Source organism: Zingiber officinale, chromosome 7B (genome assembly GCF_018446385.1).
Source record: "Zingiber officinale cultivar Zhangliang chromosome 7B, Zo_v1.1, whole genome shotgun sequence".
NCBI classification, from domain to species: domain Eukaryota; kingdom Viridiplantae; phylum Streptophyta; class Magnoliopsida; order Zingiberales; family Zingiberaceae; genus Zingiber; species Zingiber officinale.
Genome location: NC_055999.1, coordinates 1,832,176 through 1,852,117, shown reverse-complemented (window position 1 = coordinate 1,852,117; position 19,942 = coordinate 1,832,176). Strand labels below are relative to the sequence as shown.

At 40.6% G+C, this 19,942-nt stretch overlaps 4 protein-coding genes across 5 annotated transcripts; 2 read left to right on the top strand and 2 right to left on the bottom strand.

Moving 5' to 3' along the window:
* Window positions 1-135: 135 nt before the first annotated feature.
* On the top strand, window positions 136-1,844 carry LOC122003469 (dof zinc finger protein DOF5.1-like). 2 transcript variants are annotated; one of them, XM_042558578.1, is made up of 2 exons: window positions 136-456; window positions 621-1,844. In XM_042558578.1, the coding sequence occupies exons 1-2, from the start codon at window positions 406-408 to the stop codon at window positions 1,566-1,568; spliced, it is 999 nt and encodes a 332-aa protein (XP_042414512.1). In that variant the 5' UTR covers window positions 136-405; the 3' UTR covers window positions 1,569-1,844. The 2 variants fall into 2 exon arrangements, with proteins under 2 accessions (XP_042414512.1, XP_042414511.1); XM_042558577.1 differs by having other exon boundaries at window positions 138-456; window positions 618-1,844.
* Window positions 1,845-6,167: 4,323 nt separating this feature from the next.
* LOC122003468 lies at window positions 6,168-12,225 on the bottom strand. The gene is made up of 5 exons (XM_042558575.1): window positions 11,625-12,225; window positions 7,293-7,350; window positions 7,097-7,214; window positions 6,895-7,012; window positions 6,168-6,528 (listed from the first exon to the last, which is right to left on the bottom strand). Exons 1-5 carry the CDS (start codon window positions 12,141-12,143, stop codon window positions 6,475-6,477), a joined length of 867 nt encoding a protein of 288 aa, XP_042414509.1. The 5' UTR covers window positions 12,144-12,225; the 3' UTR covers window positions 6,168-6,474.
* A 572-nt stretch (window positions 12,226-12,797) lies between these two features.
* Window positions 12,798-14,821, top strand: LOC122004987 (glucan endo-1,3-beta-glucosidase-like). Its single transcript, XM_042559873.1, has 3 exons — window positions 12,798-13,951; window positions 14,247-14,529; window positions 14,613-14,821. Exons 1-3 carry the CDS (start codon window positions 12,902-12,904, stop codon window positions 14,639-14,641), a joined length of 1,362 nt encoding a protein of 453 aa, XP_042415807.1. The 5' UTR covers window positions 12,798-12,901; the 3' UTR covers window positions 14,642-14,821.
* Window positions 14,822-17,242: 2,421 nt separating this feature from the next.
* On the bottom strand, window positions 17,243-18,710 carry LOC122004988 (probable WRKY transcription factor 49). Its single transcript, XM_042559874.1, has 3 exons — window positions 18,309-18,710; window positions 18,060-18,203; window positions 17,243-17,778 (listed from the first exon to the last, which is right to left on the bottom strand). The coding sequence occupies exons 1-3, from the start codon at window positions 18,551-18,553 to the stop codon at window positions 17,328-17,330; spliced, it is 840 nt and encodes a 279-aa protein (XP_042415808.1). The 5' UTR covers window positions 18,554-18,710; the 3' UTR covers window positions 17,243-17,327.
* Between the last annotated feature and the right edge of the window lie 1,232 nt (window positions 18,711-19,942).

Genomic DNA, 19,942 nt, shown 5'->3' with positions numbered 1-19,942 from the left:
CGAATCATCCTCTCTTGTCAGCCATCACTTCAGCTTTCCGCCCATCCCCTGCATTTGCCATTCCTCTTTAATCTTATTGGCTAAGGATCCCTCTCTCACACTCTCTCTCCGTCTCTCCCTCTACTCTACTAAACGCACACTGCGCTAGCTTAATTCCGTGTTATAAAAAGGAGTACAGGAGAGACCCATCGCCTCTTCCTTTTCCCTTTCTTATTGATTTCTTGTTCCTCATTCCTTCTTTTTCTTCTCCTCCGGCATCTGCTTGTGGCTGTGATTCAGCACAGCGACTTGTGGCCTCATCATCAAAATTGCGTCAAAAAGGAAAGTCTTAAAGGAACAAAATTAAAGGGAGGAAGGAAGGAAGGAATTAGTAAAGAAGAAGATCGAGAAATCCAAATAGCAAACATGGTTTTTCCATCCGTTCCTCTCTATCTTGATCCACCGAACTGGAACCAGGTGAGTGGAATTAGGAGCTTCCCTCCTCCCTCTCTGTTCCCGTTTTCTTCACTCCTAAAATTAAAGCCATAAGAAGAAAAATAATTAATTCTAAAAATTCTTACGACTTTCTTTTAGTGCGTGCCTTAATTATGTATGTGCTGATTGGCTATTAATTGCAGCAGCAAGCTCGTCGGCAAGGAAGCAGCGGTGTGGTTTCTCAGCTTCCGCCTGCGGGAATGGCGGCGGCGCAGCGGACGGAGACGGGGATGGCGGCCGGGTCGATCCGGCCGGGGTCTATGGCGGACCAGGCGCGGCTCGCCAAGATCCCGCAGCCGGAGCCGGGGCTCAAGTGCCCGCGCTGCGACTCCACCAACACCAAGTTCTGCTACTTCAACAACTACTCGCTCTCCCAGCCGCGCCACTTCTGCAAGACCTGCCGCCGCTACTGGACCCGCGGCGGCGCGCTCCGCAGCGTCCCCGTCGGAGGAGGGTGCCGCCGCAACAAGCGCAGCAAGCCCTCCGCGGCCAGCTCCTCCAAGACCTCCTCCGCCGCCGCCGCCTCCTCCTCCGGTGCAATCACGCCGCCCCATTTCGTCTTCCACTCGCAGTTACCCTTCATGGAGTCCTCGTTGCATCCGCTGCCGCCGGACTTCAACTTCGGGACGACGAGCTTCTCCGGCATGCAACCCCCCGTCGACGCCGCCGACTACCACCTCGCTGGCGGCATTGGCGCCGGAGTCGTGGGGCTCGAGAGCTTAAGGCTTCAGCAAATGCAACAGTTTCCTTTATTCGGAGGTGGGAATATACTAGACCACCACCTACCTCCGCCGCCGCCGCCGCTGCCACTTCAGTCGATTTCCGGGCAATACCCTTACGGCGGGGAAGGGAGTGGATTCTCCGGCGGATTATTCCCTGGGCAAGCTACAATGTCGAAGCACTCCAATTCCGAGCTCATCTCTCAGCTTGCTTCTGTAAAAATGGAAGACAGCCAACACCCGCATAACTTTCCGAGAAACTATCTCGGAGTTTCGCGCGACGACCAATTCTGGAACGGCGGCGGCGATGTCGGAGGCAGTGGCGGCGCCGCCGGTGGCTGGGATATCCCGGGATTCAACTCGTCATCAGGGTAATTAATTAATATATCTATATAGATATATAAATACAAATGTAATTGTGTGCATGGCTCCGATCCGATCTGATCCTTTGGTGGCCTTTTATACCAGTTTTAACATGGAAGCTTAGGGTTTTTGGAATCGATCGGTTACTGCCAGAAAAGTGAACAACTGGAAATTTTAATTAACTTGTTCCTAGATGTAGGTTCTTGATTTAGATCGTGAATTGGTACTGTTAATTTCTTTTCTTTCTGTGTAACTTAATTACAGTTTGGTTAATATTTATTAGATTGCTACCATGCATCTTAATTACAGTTTGGTGTTAATTTCTTTTCTTTCAATGCGTTATATTTCATTGTGTAATATTCATCAACATCGATACGTTCAAAATTCAAGGACATGAACTTTTTAATTAATTAATTAAGTAAGTAAGTAGGTATTTCAATCCTTCATCAGCATTTTAAATTTAAAGAAATTACTATGTGAAGTTTTGTTGGATACAAATTAAACGGCCATCTCATAAGTAAAGATTGGATCAATTTTTTTTTTCAAATTATGTACGTTCATTAATTTTTATATTCTCATGTGGAATCATAATTTTTCTTTAAACTTAGAAACTTCTATATATATGCTGAATTTAAGGCAAGCTAATTCGGACTCTTTCTAGAATTCCCATCTTGTTTTGTGCTACTTCAACAAAAAAATGATCTCTACTTTCGAGAAAATTTCCTTGGAAAAGCTTCCTTCTTCAACCTTGTTATATATTTATACAAATCTTGCTTTAATGAAACAATATATTGCCAAATGAAACCTTTTTTGACCCTCTTTTTTTCTGTATGATTATTCCTTGCAGATTAAAGCTCTCATGATCCAAATTTTGACCACCATTCCATGCACGCATGCACATGTTCTTCTTCGTGAAAATTAATTAAGAACTTATATTAGTGGTGATTTCACTAATAGTGTAGCAAATTGTGTCCCTTAATGATAATATGGAGAGGACAACTGTAAGCTTGAGTATGCACGCAAAGATTTGTAGAAATATTATCAGCACAAGATTAAAGCTCAACTTCTATATATTATCAATTGGTATCAAGCATGAGTGAATAATCTATGCATGCATACTACACTACACTACACATGTAGATGATATAAGAGACAGAAAGACAACCTCTTTATTTGCTCAGTGTCTTGTTGGTTAGATAATTTCAGGGCTCTTCCTCCAATAAGAGAGAGCACGCAACCGCCACTCTTCTTTCTCTCTCTATATCATCACTCCGATCCGGTCTTACTCGTCATATCTCACAAAAATCAAAACCCTAATTCCAACTCCTAGGCTCCATGGGGTTGCAGAAGAATTGCACGCATGTATGCTAGGAAGAAAGAAAGGTGTTTGATGAAATGGCCAAGAAGGAGAATGCTTCATGAGGCAGTAGCTAGCGATTTGTTCGAGAGGGGTCCAGGGAATCTGGGTCCTCTTGCCTTTCCCAAACACCAAGGCCGTTCTCCTCTCAGCTCTCCCTCAAGAGAGAATAAAGGTCGCCCGAGGCCGTGATAATGAACAAATAAAAGGAAAAGGAAAAAAGAGAGAGAAGTTGCAGCTCGGTTTTAATTGTCAGATGTGATCAGTGAGGGGTGGGTGTGGCTGGCACATACAAACGTAGTAGAATTGGAAACTGGAAATCTGAGAGGAGATGGAGCCAAGAAAAAGCAAAAAAAGGTCAGGCAATGTTAATGTACGAGAAGTACTGCAAACTGATTCCAAAGCAAGCAGGTGTGCATTGCACTAGTGCATCTCTCTGTGTGTATGTGTGTGTGTGAGAGAGAGAGTTACATCAAGACAAGTTTATCAGCATGGCATGCAGTGGAGTGGGATGCACACAATGTGTCTGAATTAATGTAGTATTCTTCTGCTAGGGAAGCATGAACTTTGCAACTTTTGCTTTATTGATTAACGATGAGTTGGACCTCCTGATCTCCTTCCTACTCGGTGAGACAGGAGATTGGATATTTGTTTAAAGGAAAGTAGTATATAGAGTAAGGCTAGAACATTCGTTTTGTGTTAATTATATTAATGAGTACTACATGTCTTCTTAATTCTGACGTCTGATGTACATGAACATATATATACTGATATTGATATCATATTGTAGAGTACTGTTGTATGCTTAACGAGGAAGAAACTCGTCTTGCTTCAACGTGCTCGATCACGTACGTAGTGGGAAGTGATGCAGAACTGGATAAGAGAAACAGTTTATGTGAAAAGAAAAATCAAACTCGAATTCGAGGTATAGTAGAATTGCAGAAAGCAGAAATTTGATTCATGAACTTACAAGTCACAAAATTATATCAAGTATGATTCATTAACCAATGTCTCATAGTGGATGATTAATGAGAAAACCCAATTATTTTTATAACAAATGAATTTGAAGAACTTATGTACGTGTTCATTACAATAATGAGTTTAAGAAACGTAAACAAGGCTTAGATTGTGAAACACGTATTAAACATGATTGTGGAAGTCATAGAAGGATATCATTCTATAATTTAGTATTTTACATAGGTTTATATATGTTAACTCTGTTGGAAAGAATATTAACCACTTTGTTTACAAAAACAAAACAAAAACAAACAACGTTGGCACCTGAGCACTGAAACAACATTGGTAAATGTCTTAAACAATATATGTACGTGTTGTGTTGCTTCATGTAAAAGTAATGGCGAGAAGGCCAAGGAAATGACAAGGCATGCAGCGCCAAGACAGAAGGGAAGCTAAATGAAGAATAAACAATTGAAGCTACTTAAGAAGGCTCCTCTATCATTGTCGATTTGATGGTGGAATCTTGGAATGTTGGGAGTAACACTGGCTTGGAATTCAAGGAGGTCCTCCCCACTGTGCCATGGACAGCGTGCTTGTGGAATCTGATGTGATGTGTGGGGGATCATCTTTTACTTTGTTTATGAGGAGGGTGTAGCTGGTGTTGGATTTACGTGCATCATCCGCCCACTCAGTTTCAGAAATATATAAATATTCTGATGCGTAGATGATTCGAAACACCAACCAGAACTACGGTAAATAGATCCAGCTGAGTTGAGCTTTGAGTGTTTAAATTGATTTGATATGGTAATTATCCTAACTCAAATTTAAAATAAATTAATTCTTTAAAATTATTATTTAAATTAATTTTTTTATTTAATGAACTATCAAATTTAAGGACATTTCTCTTTTCTTTCGGCTGTATAATAAATTAAGTTGTGCTATCTTTTAGATAATGATTATATACATATAATTTTCGTGTATATATATAATGAATCCAGTCAAAAGGTCCACAAGTTTTTCTGTGAGGTCATGATCACTTTTGAGTCAAAAAGACACAAGTAGACAAAGAGCAGAAAATAAACACGCACTTTATCCATGGTGTCCACTGTGTTGTCGAACGGCCAATAAAAATTCCCTTTGAGTCCGACGCAGCCAGTGCTTGCAGCTCGGATGCTCACAGATTTGGTTCTTCTTGTTCCTACAAAAGTCTGATCCTCTGAACGTTCCTCGTTTGATGCAAAATGTGATAGTACTCCTACCAAGTGTTCTTGGTCATTGGTCTCACCGTGAAATATTTCCTAAATGATAGAATTTTTTGCTATACCTACAACTCAAACTCTTATCTATTAATATAAATTTACTAAATACCAACTCAACTACGCCTACCCGTGGAACAATCAACGTTCCTCTTTGTTTGTACAAAGAATTGCTTGTCCGTTTAATATACGTAATTATAACAAGAAGAAAAAAAATATATAAAAATGTGTACATAGGAGATATTCCTACTTTCTATAGAGTAGTTTTTCTATATAAAAAGAAAATCTATCACAGATATGATGCTGAATGAGGATTACTCAAATCTCCATGGGATTCCTTCCTTAGCCTATTTCTTTAGGAACTATTATAATAATAATAATAATATATTTAAAACATATATATTGTAATTATATATGCCCTGGTTCCCATTACTTATTCATCTGCAAATTTAGAGGATAAAATTAAACCTGAAGTTTTATCCTCTGCAAATTTACGATGACTGTGTTGTACATATATATAACGCACATTAAATTTAATGCATTAAATTTGATGTTGAGTTGCTTAGATCGAAATAATATTTTGTAGACTTGCAATAATATAATCAATAATATCATAATAAAACTTCCGTAGAACCGAATGTATTATCAGTTCGAAGAGCTGATCAAATATATAATTTTTCTTTAGGCTTAGAGTGCTTATAGTTTAACTTTAATAAAACAATTTAATTATGAAAATGAGAATTTCTATAATGGTATAAAATAGCTACTATATTTTGGCAGGTTAGGAGCTCGACCTATTGGATGTGAACTTGTTATTGACCTAAGCTCATTAAAGGATTCAGGATCAACACAATCTAACATGTATTTGGTCAGTAAATCCTCATATGCCTATAGCGAGTACGATTGATTATATCAGTCTAATTTTACAAGACAGACTTATGTTCACTAATTTTGACAGGCTCCGGACTACTTTAGAACAGTTGCTTGCTACTTTAGAACAGTTGCTTGCGATCTATTTTCGTTTGAACCAGTTGAACCAATCTATCTAATTTTCCAAAGACGGGTGAAAGATGATACAATTAGGTCACTCGACATGTTACAACAAATCTGGAGCTACTTGGGAATTGAAAACAATTTAGCAGGTGTTGATGAGCAGATGAAAATTACAGTATATGATCTTAGAGGCATGAAGAACACCTGTTTATACAGAATTGAGGATTTTTCCTAACTCCGAACAATAAAGCAACTTTTCCTTCTGTATCTCTCATTTCCATCCTGGTTTTCAATGTTTTAATATTTGAAAGGGTTCGGGGAAAACAACATCGAGTTGTCAAACAATTTGTTTGGCCTATAGAATGCCATTGGCAACACCTGGTCGGTACTCTCCAATTCCAAGAAGATCCTACGTAATATAAGCAACCATAAAATTACAGGATATTAATGCAAGTAGAGAGAGAGATATCAAAGTCCTAGCAACATCAACGAATCATCTGACATATTTGTTTTTTTTTTTTGAAGAATATTACTACGATCAGTGCTTAATCCACGTCAAGTAAAAAAGAAAGAGCATCTTAAGCTACTGGGCAACCCATAACTTTTTTTAGGGTTGTTTAGAAGTTCAACTTCTGCTGTTGCGATACTGGCTTTGCATTACAATGAGCTAACCTGACTACTTTATACCATTTCTCTATTTGCATATTCAAAATATTTTTATACTAATGAAGTTTGTAAAAAATAAGCCCAAGTGCATTAGAATTAGAAATATCACCTGACAAGCTTTATTTTTAGCTCGGGTTTCAGCTGTACTAGGAATGTCATGATTTGGCTTCATAAACTTCTTTTCACGCCGCTCGCATGAACCCCAGCCGTCTGCAAACCTACCACATCTAGATTCCGCAACAAGGGAAGTGACATAAGATGGTGTTATGCATGAGATTTGGAGCTAGTTAATTGATTAAGGTTGGGCGTACTTCATATATGCACGAACAATGAATTCAGCACGTTGAACATTCCTGTTCTCATCAAACTCAATCGACTTGTCCCTAATCTCAAATGAGAGATTGAAGAAAAATGAGATTTTTCTCCATCCTGAAAAGAAATACATCTGATTCAATGAATGTGAAGCAAGGTTTATTAAAATAACTAGTACGAACTTCCACAAGTTACCTGACTTCTTAATAAATGGATGTCCTTGTATCACGGTGTAATCAGTTTTCTCTAAAATCTGCACATGAAAATACATAAAGGATGTAATTGGTTTCAGTTAGAATTTAACTTCGAAACCAGGTAACATGTGAAACACTACTCGTATTAGAATATCAAAATAACCAAGTGGCCATACAAGATTATGTGAAATTTTGAAAGTGGTATAGACTAGAAATTCCTTTGACTTGAGAAACTCAGGATAAACTAGTGGTATTTGCATATTTTCATCAAAACATATAGCACAGGATGAAGAAAAACACATATTCTGCTAGGAAAAAAACTAAAGTGGAAGAAGACATGAACACAATAATGATGGAATGCTTGCAAAGAAGTTATTCGTTGAACAAATTGCGATATATTTTCCTCTCATTTGCATTCCCCTCTCATAGATTATGGCGCTAGGGGATATATATATATAGTGTAGAGACATAATCTTGATACATGACTGCTTTTCGAACACAACCCCTTAAACTTAATCTTCACATTCTTTGCAATTGTTTGTGCCCCTCCCCATTCACAATAGGCATCCATTGACTCTAGCATTTTCTTTAATACCCTAGAAATTGAAATTTGAAAATCATCTTGAATCATATTTCTCAATATTCTTAAACAATATACATCAGTAGACGGATTAAGCTATCAAAAAATAAAACATCTTCCCTACTTCAGTTTTCATATATGGCCCATGTCAGTATCACCAATGTCTCCTCACAATTCTCTAGTTATTAATGAATTGTCTGTTGGAGTGTATACTGAAAGCCTAAGCTTTGTAAACATTCATTATGAATAAAGAATCACATTTGGTCTAATTATCTACATTTGTTTGTAGTTGTTCATTTAATTTATATTGTAGATAACATAGTATGTGGTGTCACATACAGAAGATGATGTTATCAGTACCTTATAAATTATAAACAGTAACTCACGACCAGAATGGAAAGGAACAAACCATTAGAAGGTCGTAGTGTAATTAGGTATTAGTTTATCTTGACTATATAATTACACTAGTACACTCAGAGTGTATTGAGTAGGACCATTTGAGGTCGTTTCTTGTATACTGACTTTATAAAGGAACAAAGACCTCGGTTATTATGGAAGTGTGTGCTCTTAATCCTAATATAATAACAAGCACATATATTTGATATTTATTTCTTTAATTTATCAATGGGTGAGATTTAGTTCGATGAATCAATAAGCGATAAATTGGAAATGATATCACTTATAGTGTGTTGTTGATTATAGAAGGAAGCGTGTCCTAGAGATACTAGGTTGATAATGTCCCCAAGAGGAGCTCATGGGATTGTCATGTTAAACCCTGCGGTGGACTTAGTCCGATACGACGATAAGGTTGAGTGGTACTACTCTTGGACTTAGACATTAATTAAATGAGTTGTCGAGAACTCACTTAATTAGTGGACATTCGATATCTTAAACACGGAGACTAACACACTCATAATAAGAAGGAGCCCAAAATGTAATTTGGGATTGGTGCGGTAGTTGATGATAGTTCTCTAGTGGAATGAATTATCATTGATAAAATTAAGTTGTGTGTTGGGCGAACACGGATGCTTAATTTTATCGGAGACCAAAACCAATTCCTCCTCGGTCCCTATCGTAGCCTCTTATTTATAAGTACTATACCCACATATCCACCTTCTATACCCACCTAAAGGGGTCGGCCAAGCTAGCTTGGGAACCAAGCTAGGCTGGCCTAGGGGTGGTGGTCCTAGCTTGAACCCAAGCTAGTAGGGCCGCCATAATTAATTAAAAGAAAATTTAATTTTAATGTTTATTATTATGTGGAAGATTTAATTTAAAAGAGAATTAAAATTAAAATATCTCTCTTGTAAAAGATTTACAAAGATTAAAAAGAGATTAGATCTCTTTCCTTATTTGTAGATTGGAGAGATGTTTTATTTTCTCTTTAAAATTATTCACATGTTAATAAAATTAAAATTATAGATATTTCCTTTTATTAACCATGAAGAGATTTTAAAGAGAAATTTTATTTTTAAAATTTCCGGAAACAAATAAGGAAAGTTTTAATTGATTAAAACTTGTCCAATTTGCTTCCTATTGATTTGGCCGGCCATCATTGTTTAATTGGGAAATATTATTTTATTTTTCTCAATTAAATCATGACAAGGAAATTAAGGAAAATTTATTGTAATTAAATTTCCTAATTTACCTAGGCCAAGGAATATAAAAGAAGGGGTGAGGTGCCTTCAAGAGACACAACATCTATTTATTCTCTCCCTCTTTTGTTCCTTGGTGTGGCGGCCATCATCTCCTTCTCTTCCTCTTGTGGTGGCCGAACCTCTCCCTCTCCCTTGGAGTTCTTGTGGTGGCCGGATACTACTCGGAGAAGAAGAAGAAGAAGAGAGAAAGCTAGCATCTCTTGGAGCTTGGTTAGTATTTTGGTTTTCTCCTTGGTGAAGCTTTTCTTTTGTGGCCGAACCTTGCTTGGAGGAGAAGAAGGTGGTTGGTGGTTTCTCATCTTGGAAGATCGTTGCCCACACAACGTCCGAGGTCAGAAGAGGAATACGGTAGAAGATCAAGAGGTTTTTCTACAAGGTATAACTAGTAATTTCTATTTCCGCATCATGCTAGTTATTTATGGAAATAATACCAAATACAAGAGGCTTACGTTCTAGTATTTCGAATATGTTTTTTCGAAGTTGTGTTCTTTTGTTTCTTTCTTTTCCTTGTGATTTGATTGTTCTCTTTGGTTAACCTAAAGTTATTTTAGGAAATTAAATATTAGCTTTCTATTAAAGGTTTTGTCTAGTCGGTGGTGGTTGCTCCCATATCCAAGAAGGCCATGTGCCTCGCCACGTCGAACCTTTTATGGAAATTAATATTTAATGGAATTAATAACTTAAGGAGACTTGGGTCGAACGTGTTAAGTTCCGCAGGAGATCCAAGTCAAAACCTAAAAGAACAAATAGATTAAGTTTTGGATCAAACGTGTTAAGTTCCGCAGGCGATCCAAAATTTAATTTAAAAGAACACATGGTAGCTAGGAAAAGGTTCAGACCTTTGTACAAAATTTTTGTACAGTGGAACCTATAGGTTTTCCGAGTAGCAACCAACATTGTCTTCCTTTACAATTTCCTTTCAAACAAAGGCAAAAATGCCTTCATAGTTCAATAGAATGAGCTATTGAGTGTTTTTGAGCACTTTCTTATACACTATTTGGTTGCATGCATCAAATACTTTCAATCTTTTCAAATAATTATTCTTAACTCTTTTTCTTTCTATATGATCAAATTTCCCTTCTATGCAAGGTGAATGTAATGTTATCATATCTGTTTCATAGAATAGGGCTAACTTCCTTATGAGTTCCACTTGAATGGCAGGTAGAGATTTTGTTGAGCCACCATGAAGATTGTATACTAGAACCACCAGAGAATTGGGACTTTGGGAGGGTGCACAACCAGAGCAGTTAATAATGAATTAAGCTTTGGGCTGGGCTCTAAACCTATAGCAGCTTATTTAGTAGCACAATATATTAGACATGGTATAGAGCTTTGTCTGCTATTGCTTCAGCTTTTGAAGCAGGTTTGGGCAATGCTACCTTTGTGCTCTGAAGATGGCTTGAAGACTCAGATTGCTGATCTTTTGAGGCTGCTGACATGTTGAGTTCCGTTTGGTTTTGCTTCGAATTACTATTTAGATTATCTAGACAGTCTATATTGTTCTCAAACTATCAGTTCTGATATCAACTTTACTTATTTAAGTAAATTGAGTCAGCTGCTCTGTCCCCTCTAACTGTTTTTTGGGAAAAGAAAGTGAGTGTGAATTGCCTAACTAGACATGGCTCCTTTATTGCCTGTCTTAAAATCACTTGGTTAGATGGAAACTAGAATCACATAAGTTACAACGCTCTGTCCTTCCAAAATTTTGTGTCTGTTTTATTAGTTTAGGTTTTCGTATGCAAAATACACCTATTCCTCAAAAACAACTTTAGCAGAAAGGTGAAATGAGCATGAACTAGGAATCCAAGGAAGGTACTCCATTGAAACATTCATCTTAGCCTGTATGCTGATAAAGCAAAGATTGGTTTCTCAAACATAAAGTTGGACTGAATGATTAGGCCAACTGATTGGGATGATAGTAGTTTAACTCCACAGATCGTGTGAAATAAAATTGAAATAAAATAAAACAACCTATTTGTCAGCAGAAAAAGAAAGATGGAACTTCGATCAGGTAAAGCACATTGACAAGAATTGGAGGTCAGCCGATCATCGCATGTGCAATAAAAAAGAACAAGAAAACAAGACAAAAGATTACCGCCATGGCAGAATTTTGGTATTTCTTAAAGGAAGACACTGAAGGGAACGGCACATGTAAACCGACATTGGGTTCCCTGTTCTCCCTCTCCACGCAGTTCCACCCCTCAGGCGGCGGGCTTTCCACCACTGGAATCATTGCCTTCTTCACGTACTTTAACGGATCTGGAGATGCATAGGTGGGAGACGACACCGCCATCATTGGGGTCCGCTGCGGGTGCCGGACCACGACCATCGTACGCTCTTCCACAGCACCGGATTCCATGAAGCGCGGCATCTTCTGGGGGCGGCGATGGTCCCAGAGATCCTCCTCCACTACTTCCCCGTCCACCGGAACAATGGAGGATTCTTCCGCCCTCCGGATCGGCCTAGGGTTTCTGAACGGCTTCGAGCCCTCGATGAGGCCGAGGGGAAGCAGCGGCTTCCGAGACCTGGAAGATGCGGCTGATTCGATCGCAGCCCACAGCTCGGCATCGTCTAGGTCAGGATCGTCCATAGGAAAGTGGACGCCGGCGGACATCTGCGGCGGCGGAGACGACGAGTGTTTTGAATTCAAATGGACAGGAAAAGCAGGAGATTGATCCGATCTTGTGCATAAAATATACAAATAAATAAGATCCAACGGCTGATATTTCTTGGCTGTTAGATCTATGCGTACCTGACGCTGCACCAAGTTTTTCAGTAGAGAAGAATCAGAAGACGGAATTAGCTAAGAAACACATTAAATTAGACAAAAATATCATGAATTCACAACAAATCAACCAACTTTCTCACTTCAAACGGACTAATGTTCTTCTTCTCCGCATCAGCGGTTCCCTTTTTTGTCGACAGTAGAATTCTTAATATTATGAGATTTCATCGATTAATAAAGATAAAGGATATCATCCTTTATTTTACATAAAAGTTATCCCTCCATATTTAAATTTTTGGATCCGTCACTGCCATTAGAGACTTCTCATTTCGATGGAGGGATTCCAACAAGTTCATATCCACTTGAGCGAATCATGATGAACTTATTTCTCAACCGTAAATTAAAATTTAACTGAAAATATATTAGTCTTAATGAATTGAACTGAAATTAGTAAATTCCCGTAACGACATTAGCGATTACGTTTAGACCGTCCACGTTTCAAACACGTATCTCGATGCTTATCCCACTACGCCAAGAACGAACCCAAATAAAATCTCCGACTGAATAGCTTCCCCGCTTCGTCTTCCTTCCTCAAATCTCTCTGTTCTCACCCTTCACGCGCAGCGGCCGAAGCTAGGCCCTACACGATGCCCGCCGGCGTAGGTCTATTCATCTTTCTCCTTTTAATCCGCCTCTTTTGCTTCTCCTCCGTCTCCGCCCTCTCCATCGGCGTCAACTACGGCGCTAACGCCGATAACCTTCCCCCTCCGGCTCAGGTGGTCGCCTTCCTTAAGCAGAGCACCTTCATCGATCGTGTCAAGCTGTTCGATGCCAACCCCGACATCATCCGCTCCTTCGCCGGCACCGGTATCGCGCTCATGATCACCGTTGCCAACGTGGATATTCCTGCCCTCGCCTCCCGCAACTCCTCTGCAGCCGCCGACTGGGTCGCGGCCCATGTCGCTCCCTTCTATCCCGCCACTAACATCTCACTCGTCGCCGTCGGCAACGAAATCATTGCCACCTCGGATCGCAACCTCATCGGCCGCCTAGTTCCTGCGATGCGCTCCCTCTCAGCCGCTCTCGCTGCCTCGGGATTTCACCAGATCCGGGTCTCCACGCCTCACTCCCTCGGCATCCTCTCCGCTTCGGAGCCGCCCTCCGTCGGACGCTTCCGCCGGGGTTATGACCGCTCCATCTTCGCGCCGATGCTCGACTTCCACCGCCGGACGCGCACCCCCTTCATGGTGAACCCCTACCCCTACTTCGGCTACACGGCGCGCACCCTCAACTACGCCCTCTTCCGTCCCAACGCGGGGGTGTTCGATCCCGCCACGGGGATCAACTACACGAACATGTTCGAAGCGCAGCTGGACGCGGTGCACGCGGCGATGCAGCGGCTGGGCTACGGCGACGTGGAGATCGCCGTCGGGGAGACAGGGTGGCCGTCTTCTGGCGACGCGGGACAGATCGGAGTTAGCGCGGATGACGCGGCCTCCTTCAACGGGAACCTGATAGTGCTGGTCAACTCTGGCAAGGGAACGCCGATGATGCCGGGCCGGAGGTTCGAGACGTACGTATTTTCGCTCTTCGACGAGAACCTGAAGCCCGGGCCGACAGCTGAGCGACACTTTGGCCTCTTCAACGCTGATCTGACCCCGACCTACGACGTCGGCCTCTTACGCGGCGGCGACCAGGTGCGCCCAACCTTTTCTTCTCAGTTTTTAAGGATTTTGCGGCTGCATTCGCAACCGGAGCTCATTCAGAAACGGCATTTGAATTTGATTACAAAACGAAAAAGCCTGCGTGCTTTTCTCTTTCTCTGTTATCTTCCTATCCCTTTTCCTTAGCATTCACACAGGATGATTCCTTCCTTATTTTCTCGTGATAGGACTCAACGCCATGATTGTTCTGTTCTTTCCCTCAATAGCTGCCAATCTTTTTATCTGTACTTGCCTTGTCATCCAGACCTTTTATATTCTTTTTCTCCAGGCTCCGGCGCCGGCGCCGGCCCTGGCCCTGGGGGGTGGTGCCGGGCGTTGGTGCGTGGCGAGCGCGGACACGGGTGAGGCGGCGCTGCAGGCCAACATCGACTACGCCTGCGGTAGCGGCGTGGCGGACTGCAAGGCCATACAGGAGGGCGGCGCGTGCTTCTCCCCCAACACGCTGCTGGCCCACGCTTCGTACTCCATGAACAGCTACTACCAGGCCGCCGGCCGCCACGAATTCAACTGCGACTTCGGCCGCACAGGCGTCATCACCTCATCCGATCCCAGTAAGTATCCGTTCCCATATCGTTGATTGATTCAATCTCTGGAACAAACGTTATCGATGCTTGATTTTAAATGATCGCGGCAGGTCACGGGAGCTGCAGTTATCCGTCATGAATTGCAACACTTGCACAAGATGATCGAACGGAGGATTAATTGATTTGTGTACGTTGTTCAAATGATGTTTTAATTATAATGCAGCTTCGATACTTGTTTGCCGGGGCATTTAATCATATGTTCTTGGATATCACTGATGAAATTAAGTAAGTGACGAGGTTTTCATAATCCCGTGCGAGATGATAATTTTGTAAATGTCCTTGATCTGCTCGCTACAAGAATACATAAACTAAGATGATAGACAATGAAAATAAATCATAATGATAAGGTGCATAAAAGTATAAAAGTTAAGAGAATATGACAGTCATAAATTAAAAGAACGCGCGTGACAGTCGGAGATCACATAGAGATAGTAGTCAGAGATCAAGGGGACATGATAGTCAACCGTTAGGAGAAAGGAGGTAGACCGCTTAACGTACCTGGTACTTTCAGTAAGATAACTCTCGGTCGACCTTCCAGTATTCCAAACGTGAAGGAGGAGACCCGAGTCGTAGCTCGTCTCTCTCATCAAGACTCGGGCTAGGCGCTACACCGTAACAGTCATCCTGAGTTGCCCATAGCTAAATCCGGGCGGAACAGAAGATACTAGGCGACAACAATGTCAAGGAATCGTAACCGTCTGTCAGAAAATAGCTGTCATATGTCAGGGAATATTCCAATAGTCTGTTGTTATCCACGGATAGAACCTTCTTTCAATTCATAGCTAGGAGGGTGTCATGCGTCCTCCATCACCCGACAGATCCTGACACTTGACATTCTCTGGCATTAGTCAGGTTCCAGAGGTATACACGGTTATATAAAAAGAGAGGTCCTCTCCTTTGAGCAGGTTCTCTCTCTCGCACCTTCACACTTGTCTTTTATAATTTTTTTTTCTTCGTATACTGTTCTTCTGGGAAAAAAATATCTTACTTGAAGGTCGGAGGGCCTACGTCAGGAACTTTTCTCTTGGTTTCTGGTCTCTAACGTTTCGTATGTTTGTCTGAGTGTGCGCAGAGCTTAAGTACCACCGGCTTAGTCATTGTCGTTCGTCAGTTCCAGGCATGGGTTCGTTTTCCCAAGCACATGCGTAGGGATATCCAAATCGTCTTTCCGTCAACGCCAATGACATCTCAACCAACCTTCGTCTGACTCAAATTCCAAACAAAACACATACCAATTCAATTTCTTTCACAAACTGGACAATTTAAATCTTCCTTTTTCTAGTTTCTTCGTGTGTTTTTTTTCACTATTTATTTTAGCTCCATCATCAGAATTCAGAAAGCAAGATCGTAAGTTGGAGGGAAAAAGACAGGAAAAAAGGAATAAGAAAGACGGGAAAAAAAGGAAAGGCTCCATCTAATTTGTTGGGAAAAACACAGGAAAGAAGCAATAGAACATTAGGAAAAGTAACATATTTTATAGTTTAAAAAAGGAGGAATAAATAAAGGAAAACAAAGGGGAAAAAAAGATTAGAAGAACAAACATAGTTTAAGAAAGAATAATCACTTTGTGAGTCTCTAGTCAACTTCACTCGTATGCTTTTAAGGCTTAAGTTTCGTCCCCGGGCGTAGTGCAGACGATGAATACATGGTATCTCTGACGTAATGATCAGAGGTTGATTCTTAGGAACTGACGATTTGGGGTTTACCCTGCCATGCGTCTATGACCTATGTACTTACATGAACCTCCTTCTATATTCATGGGATCGATATTAGGAGGACCGTTAAGATAACGGATCTATTTTTTTTTTTTTTAAGGCTTAAGCTTAGTAAATAATCACTTTGGTTACATTCTTGTAGATTAGGATTTGATGACTCACTTTGATATCTTCCACGTGGACAATCTCAACTAGATACGTTGGTAAACATTCAAATTTTGGCAACACTAATCCTGCACCATTTAGACTGATGGAAATTCTCTAGGACAAGTTAGCTAACCTACCTTCTTGACAAAGCAAAAGATAAAGCAAAGTGGTTTAGAGAGGATATCTATGAAAGAATTAACCAAATTAAAATATCTCGTTAATGATTCATTGCTATTTTCAACTTCTCAATCCGAGAACCAACTCCTTATTCCTAACCGACCTCAAGATCTCATACCTAATAATAAGTATGTTCACTAGAATTCTCTTGGTCTTAATCTTCATGAAAATCATCATAATAATGTCCTGATTATTTCAATCAAATCATAAAGTCAGAATGTGTAGTAGTTTTATCATCATGGAGCAAACCCCTAAGACGTAACACGAACAGTGGATGCATGACATCTCTGTTGTAATGACCAGAGGTCGATTCTCAGAAACTGACGATCTGAAATTTATCTCATCATACGTCTGACGTCTCATATCCGTGGGACCGACACTAAAAAAAAAAACTACTAATATAGCATACAAGACAATTAAACAATGAATCATTACAAGTTCAAAACTTTTGGTAAATTGGGATAAAATATATGAACAGTTGGCACGATATTCAATAATAAAATGTATGAATTTAGTTTAGAAATTCAAAATTATTCTCGACAAAATCAGTCTTATAATACCTCAAGTAAGTATAATTGAGTGTCGCAATTAAAAATGATTCACAATCTTGAAAATAGGAATTGGGAACACTTTGTTGGCTTAACAATTGACACTTATAGAACATCCACAACAATTTTATTTATCCATCATATTTATTGTCTCACACATCGTCGCTAATTGACACGCTCACAAGATGCTCGATCGAATGCCGCGGTCAAAGTACCAGGAGTCGGTGGTCCACGACAGCGAAGAGTAGGACGTCGGCGACGAAGCACTTGAATGCTCGTACGACGATGCGTTCGAGCCGCAGGGCTTCCTCACCAGCAACGGCACCACGTCTTCGAGCAGACCTTCCGAGCCATCCTCAAAAATTCCCTGCAGCGGCGCGACGTCCGCATCCACTAGTGGCGCACTGATCGGTCGTGCCGTCTCGGCCTTGGGCTGGCATTTGAGCTTCTTAGCCACGTGAATTTCGGCGGCCTTGGAGATGTCCGGCGACCGAGGGAAGAGGAGATGCGAGTAGGTGTAATGGAGGTGGAGGCCATCGTAGGTGACGATCAGCGTCTCTGGGTCTTCCATCGACCTCTCCACCTGTTTCTTGGCATTGCATCTTGGGTTGGTGCATCTGTAGTAACTCCTGCCAACAAGACATGCATATTTATGGTAATCAATTACAAAGTTCAGTGGCATTCAGGTGTCAGCTACGTTGTCAGACGTGACATGGACTATGGTTCGTTTTTTCAAATTTGGAAATCTCCAACAGGTAGGGACGTGTCTGTCACTAGCTTTGACTTCCTGTAAGAGTAACTGTCATCGATCTACCATGCAAGGCACGAGATCTTGTGGTAAATTAGAACCACCTGTATCTGTTCTCTGAAATGATGTTTTAATTTCTACCATTAAGAAGTAAGAAAGTACCTCGGATTGGGGCTGTTCTTGATGGTTTTTTGCCCATATTTTCTCCATTTGTAACCATCATCCTCGAGCCCATTGCCACAGGTCTTGATCCTCATTACGTACTTGTGATCCATTTTCCCCAAACCCTTGTCCGGTAAAGAAACTCTGCAACAGCACCAAACGCACACTTCACTTCAGCGAATTAGCAATGGAAGAATTCTAATTGAGCCAAACATATTGACTGAAAAGGAAACTCTAAATACGACTCACGGTGGCTGAGAATTGCATAGGCCATTGGACATAGACAGTGCCCTTTCGATATTGCTGATGGTTGGACCCGAGTAGATGAGCTTGCTGATATTGGTTGATTCACAGTGATCATCAGCTTGGGAATCTTCCACACTCGGCGATGAGATGACCTGAGGGCAGTTTTCCTGCAGTTCCTGCATGAACTCCATTTGGGAGAAGTCAAAGTCATCAAACCAATTGACCTCTGCTTCTTCAATTCCCTCCATCTAGCTTAAAGTCTCAGTTGACGAGGAAGATAGAGAGAGACAGAGGAAGATATTGACTTGTGTCTCCGACCCTGCGTTGCTCAGGCTTTTAAAAGCACAAAACTGCATGAATTCACCACCGCCAATCCTCTGCGAGGTAAAAATTTCTTCCTCTGTCTCTCACACTTTCAATTCTTACTGTTTAATCCTATTTACTGTAAATGATTAAGCGCTACTATGCATCCGATGAGATCTACGTGTTCTTTTGATCAGGTCGAACGGGTTAATATTGTTGGAGTAAGAAATTTCTGATACGCAAGGGGTTGACTTTGGAGGGGTGAACTAGAGATGAGATTTAGATGGTTACAAGAAGAAAACAAGGGAAATTAAAGTCGATATGGGGAAGGAGGGGGGACAACGGGATTGACCTGCAGGCATGGGGGAGCCGGGTTGGAATGTTAGGGGAGCGTGCCGTGGGTAGAGTTGAACACGACCGGGAGAGGGAGTCAGCGGCAGGCGTGGATGTACGGTGGATTGAGAAGTCAACCGGCGGCACTGTTCCACGTGGCGGCAGCTTAATGGTCTTTTGTCGCCTTGCTTCACGCGAGGCGTATGAAGGTTTTTTGATCTGTCGCTTGGTTACTGGCAAGTATGTGGCGAGCGATCCCCCGTCTCGGATGACACAAGGAGCAGGGAAACCTACAGTAGACTTTAACATAATTTTCTCTTTTTCTTTAAAAAAAAAACATTAGAATCTGGAAAACAAAATTTTAACTAAGGAAAAAGGTAGTTGGATTCTCTCTTTCAGGCACTGTATTTGGTGTAATATTTAATGTAAAAATTTTAAGTATGGTAGGTATAAATTTAGTTTCAAATGATACATTAGTAGAATTTAGTTTCATGAGCAAGAGATCGTATATTGCAGTCTTTTAGTTTTAGGCATTTGAACAGACTACTTAATTCTCCATAGCATACTTTCATGGCGAAGATTTTAGGAGATTTGGAGAGATTGTTTAAGTGTATATTTGGATGGGGTGTGGAAGAAAAGGGTAGAGAAGTATTTATGTTCCCTTTATCTGGAGGGGATAAGATTTATTATTATTATTAATAATAATAATGTAACTTATGTTATCTTGTATGGGAAAAAAATAGAAGAGAAATGAACGTAAGATCATCCATATCAGTTATCCTATTTAAAAATTTTACCCTAAATTTTGAATAGGGTAATTAAAAAGGTTTTGCATAAGTTACTCTATTTATTCTCTAAATTTAAATTTGATGAATAATGATTCTTTAAATTTAAGAAATCAAATCTCTATTCTAAACATATAATAATATTTCTTTTCAATATCTCTTCTTCCACTCATTCTCTCTCCTTCCCTTCATTCTATAAATATAATAATAAAAAAT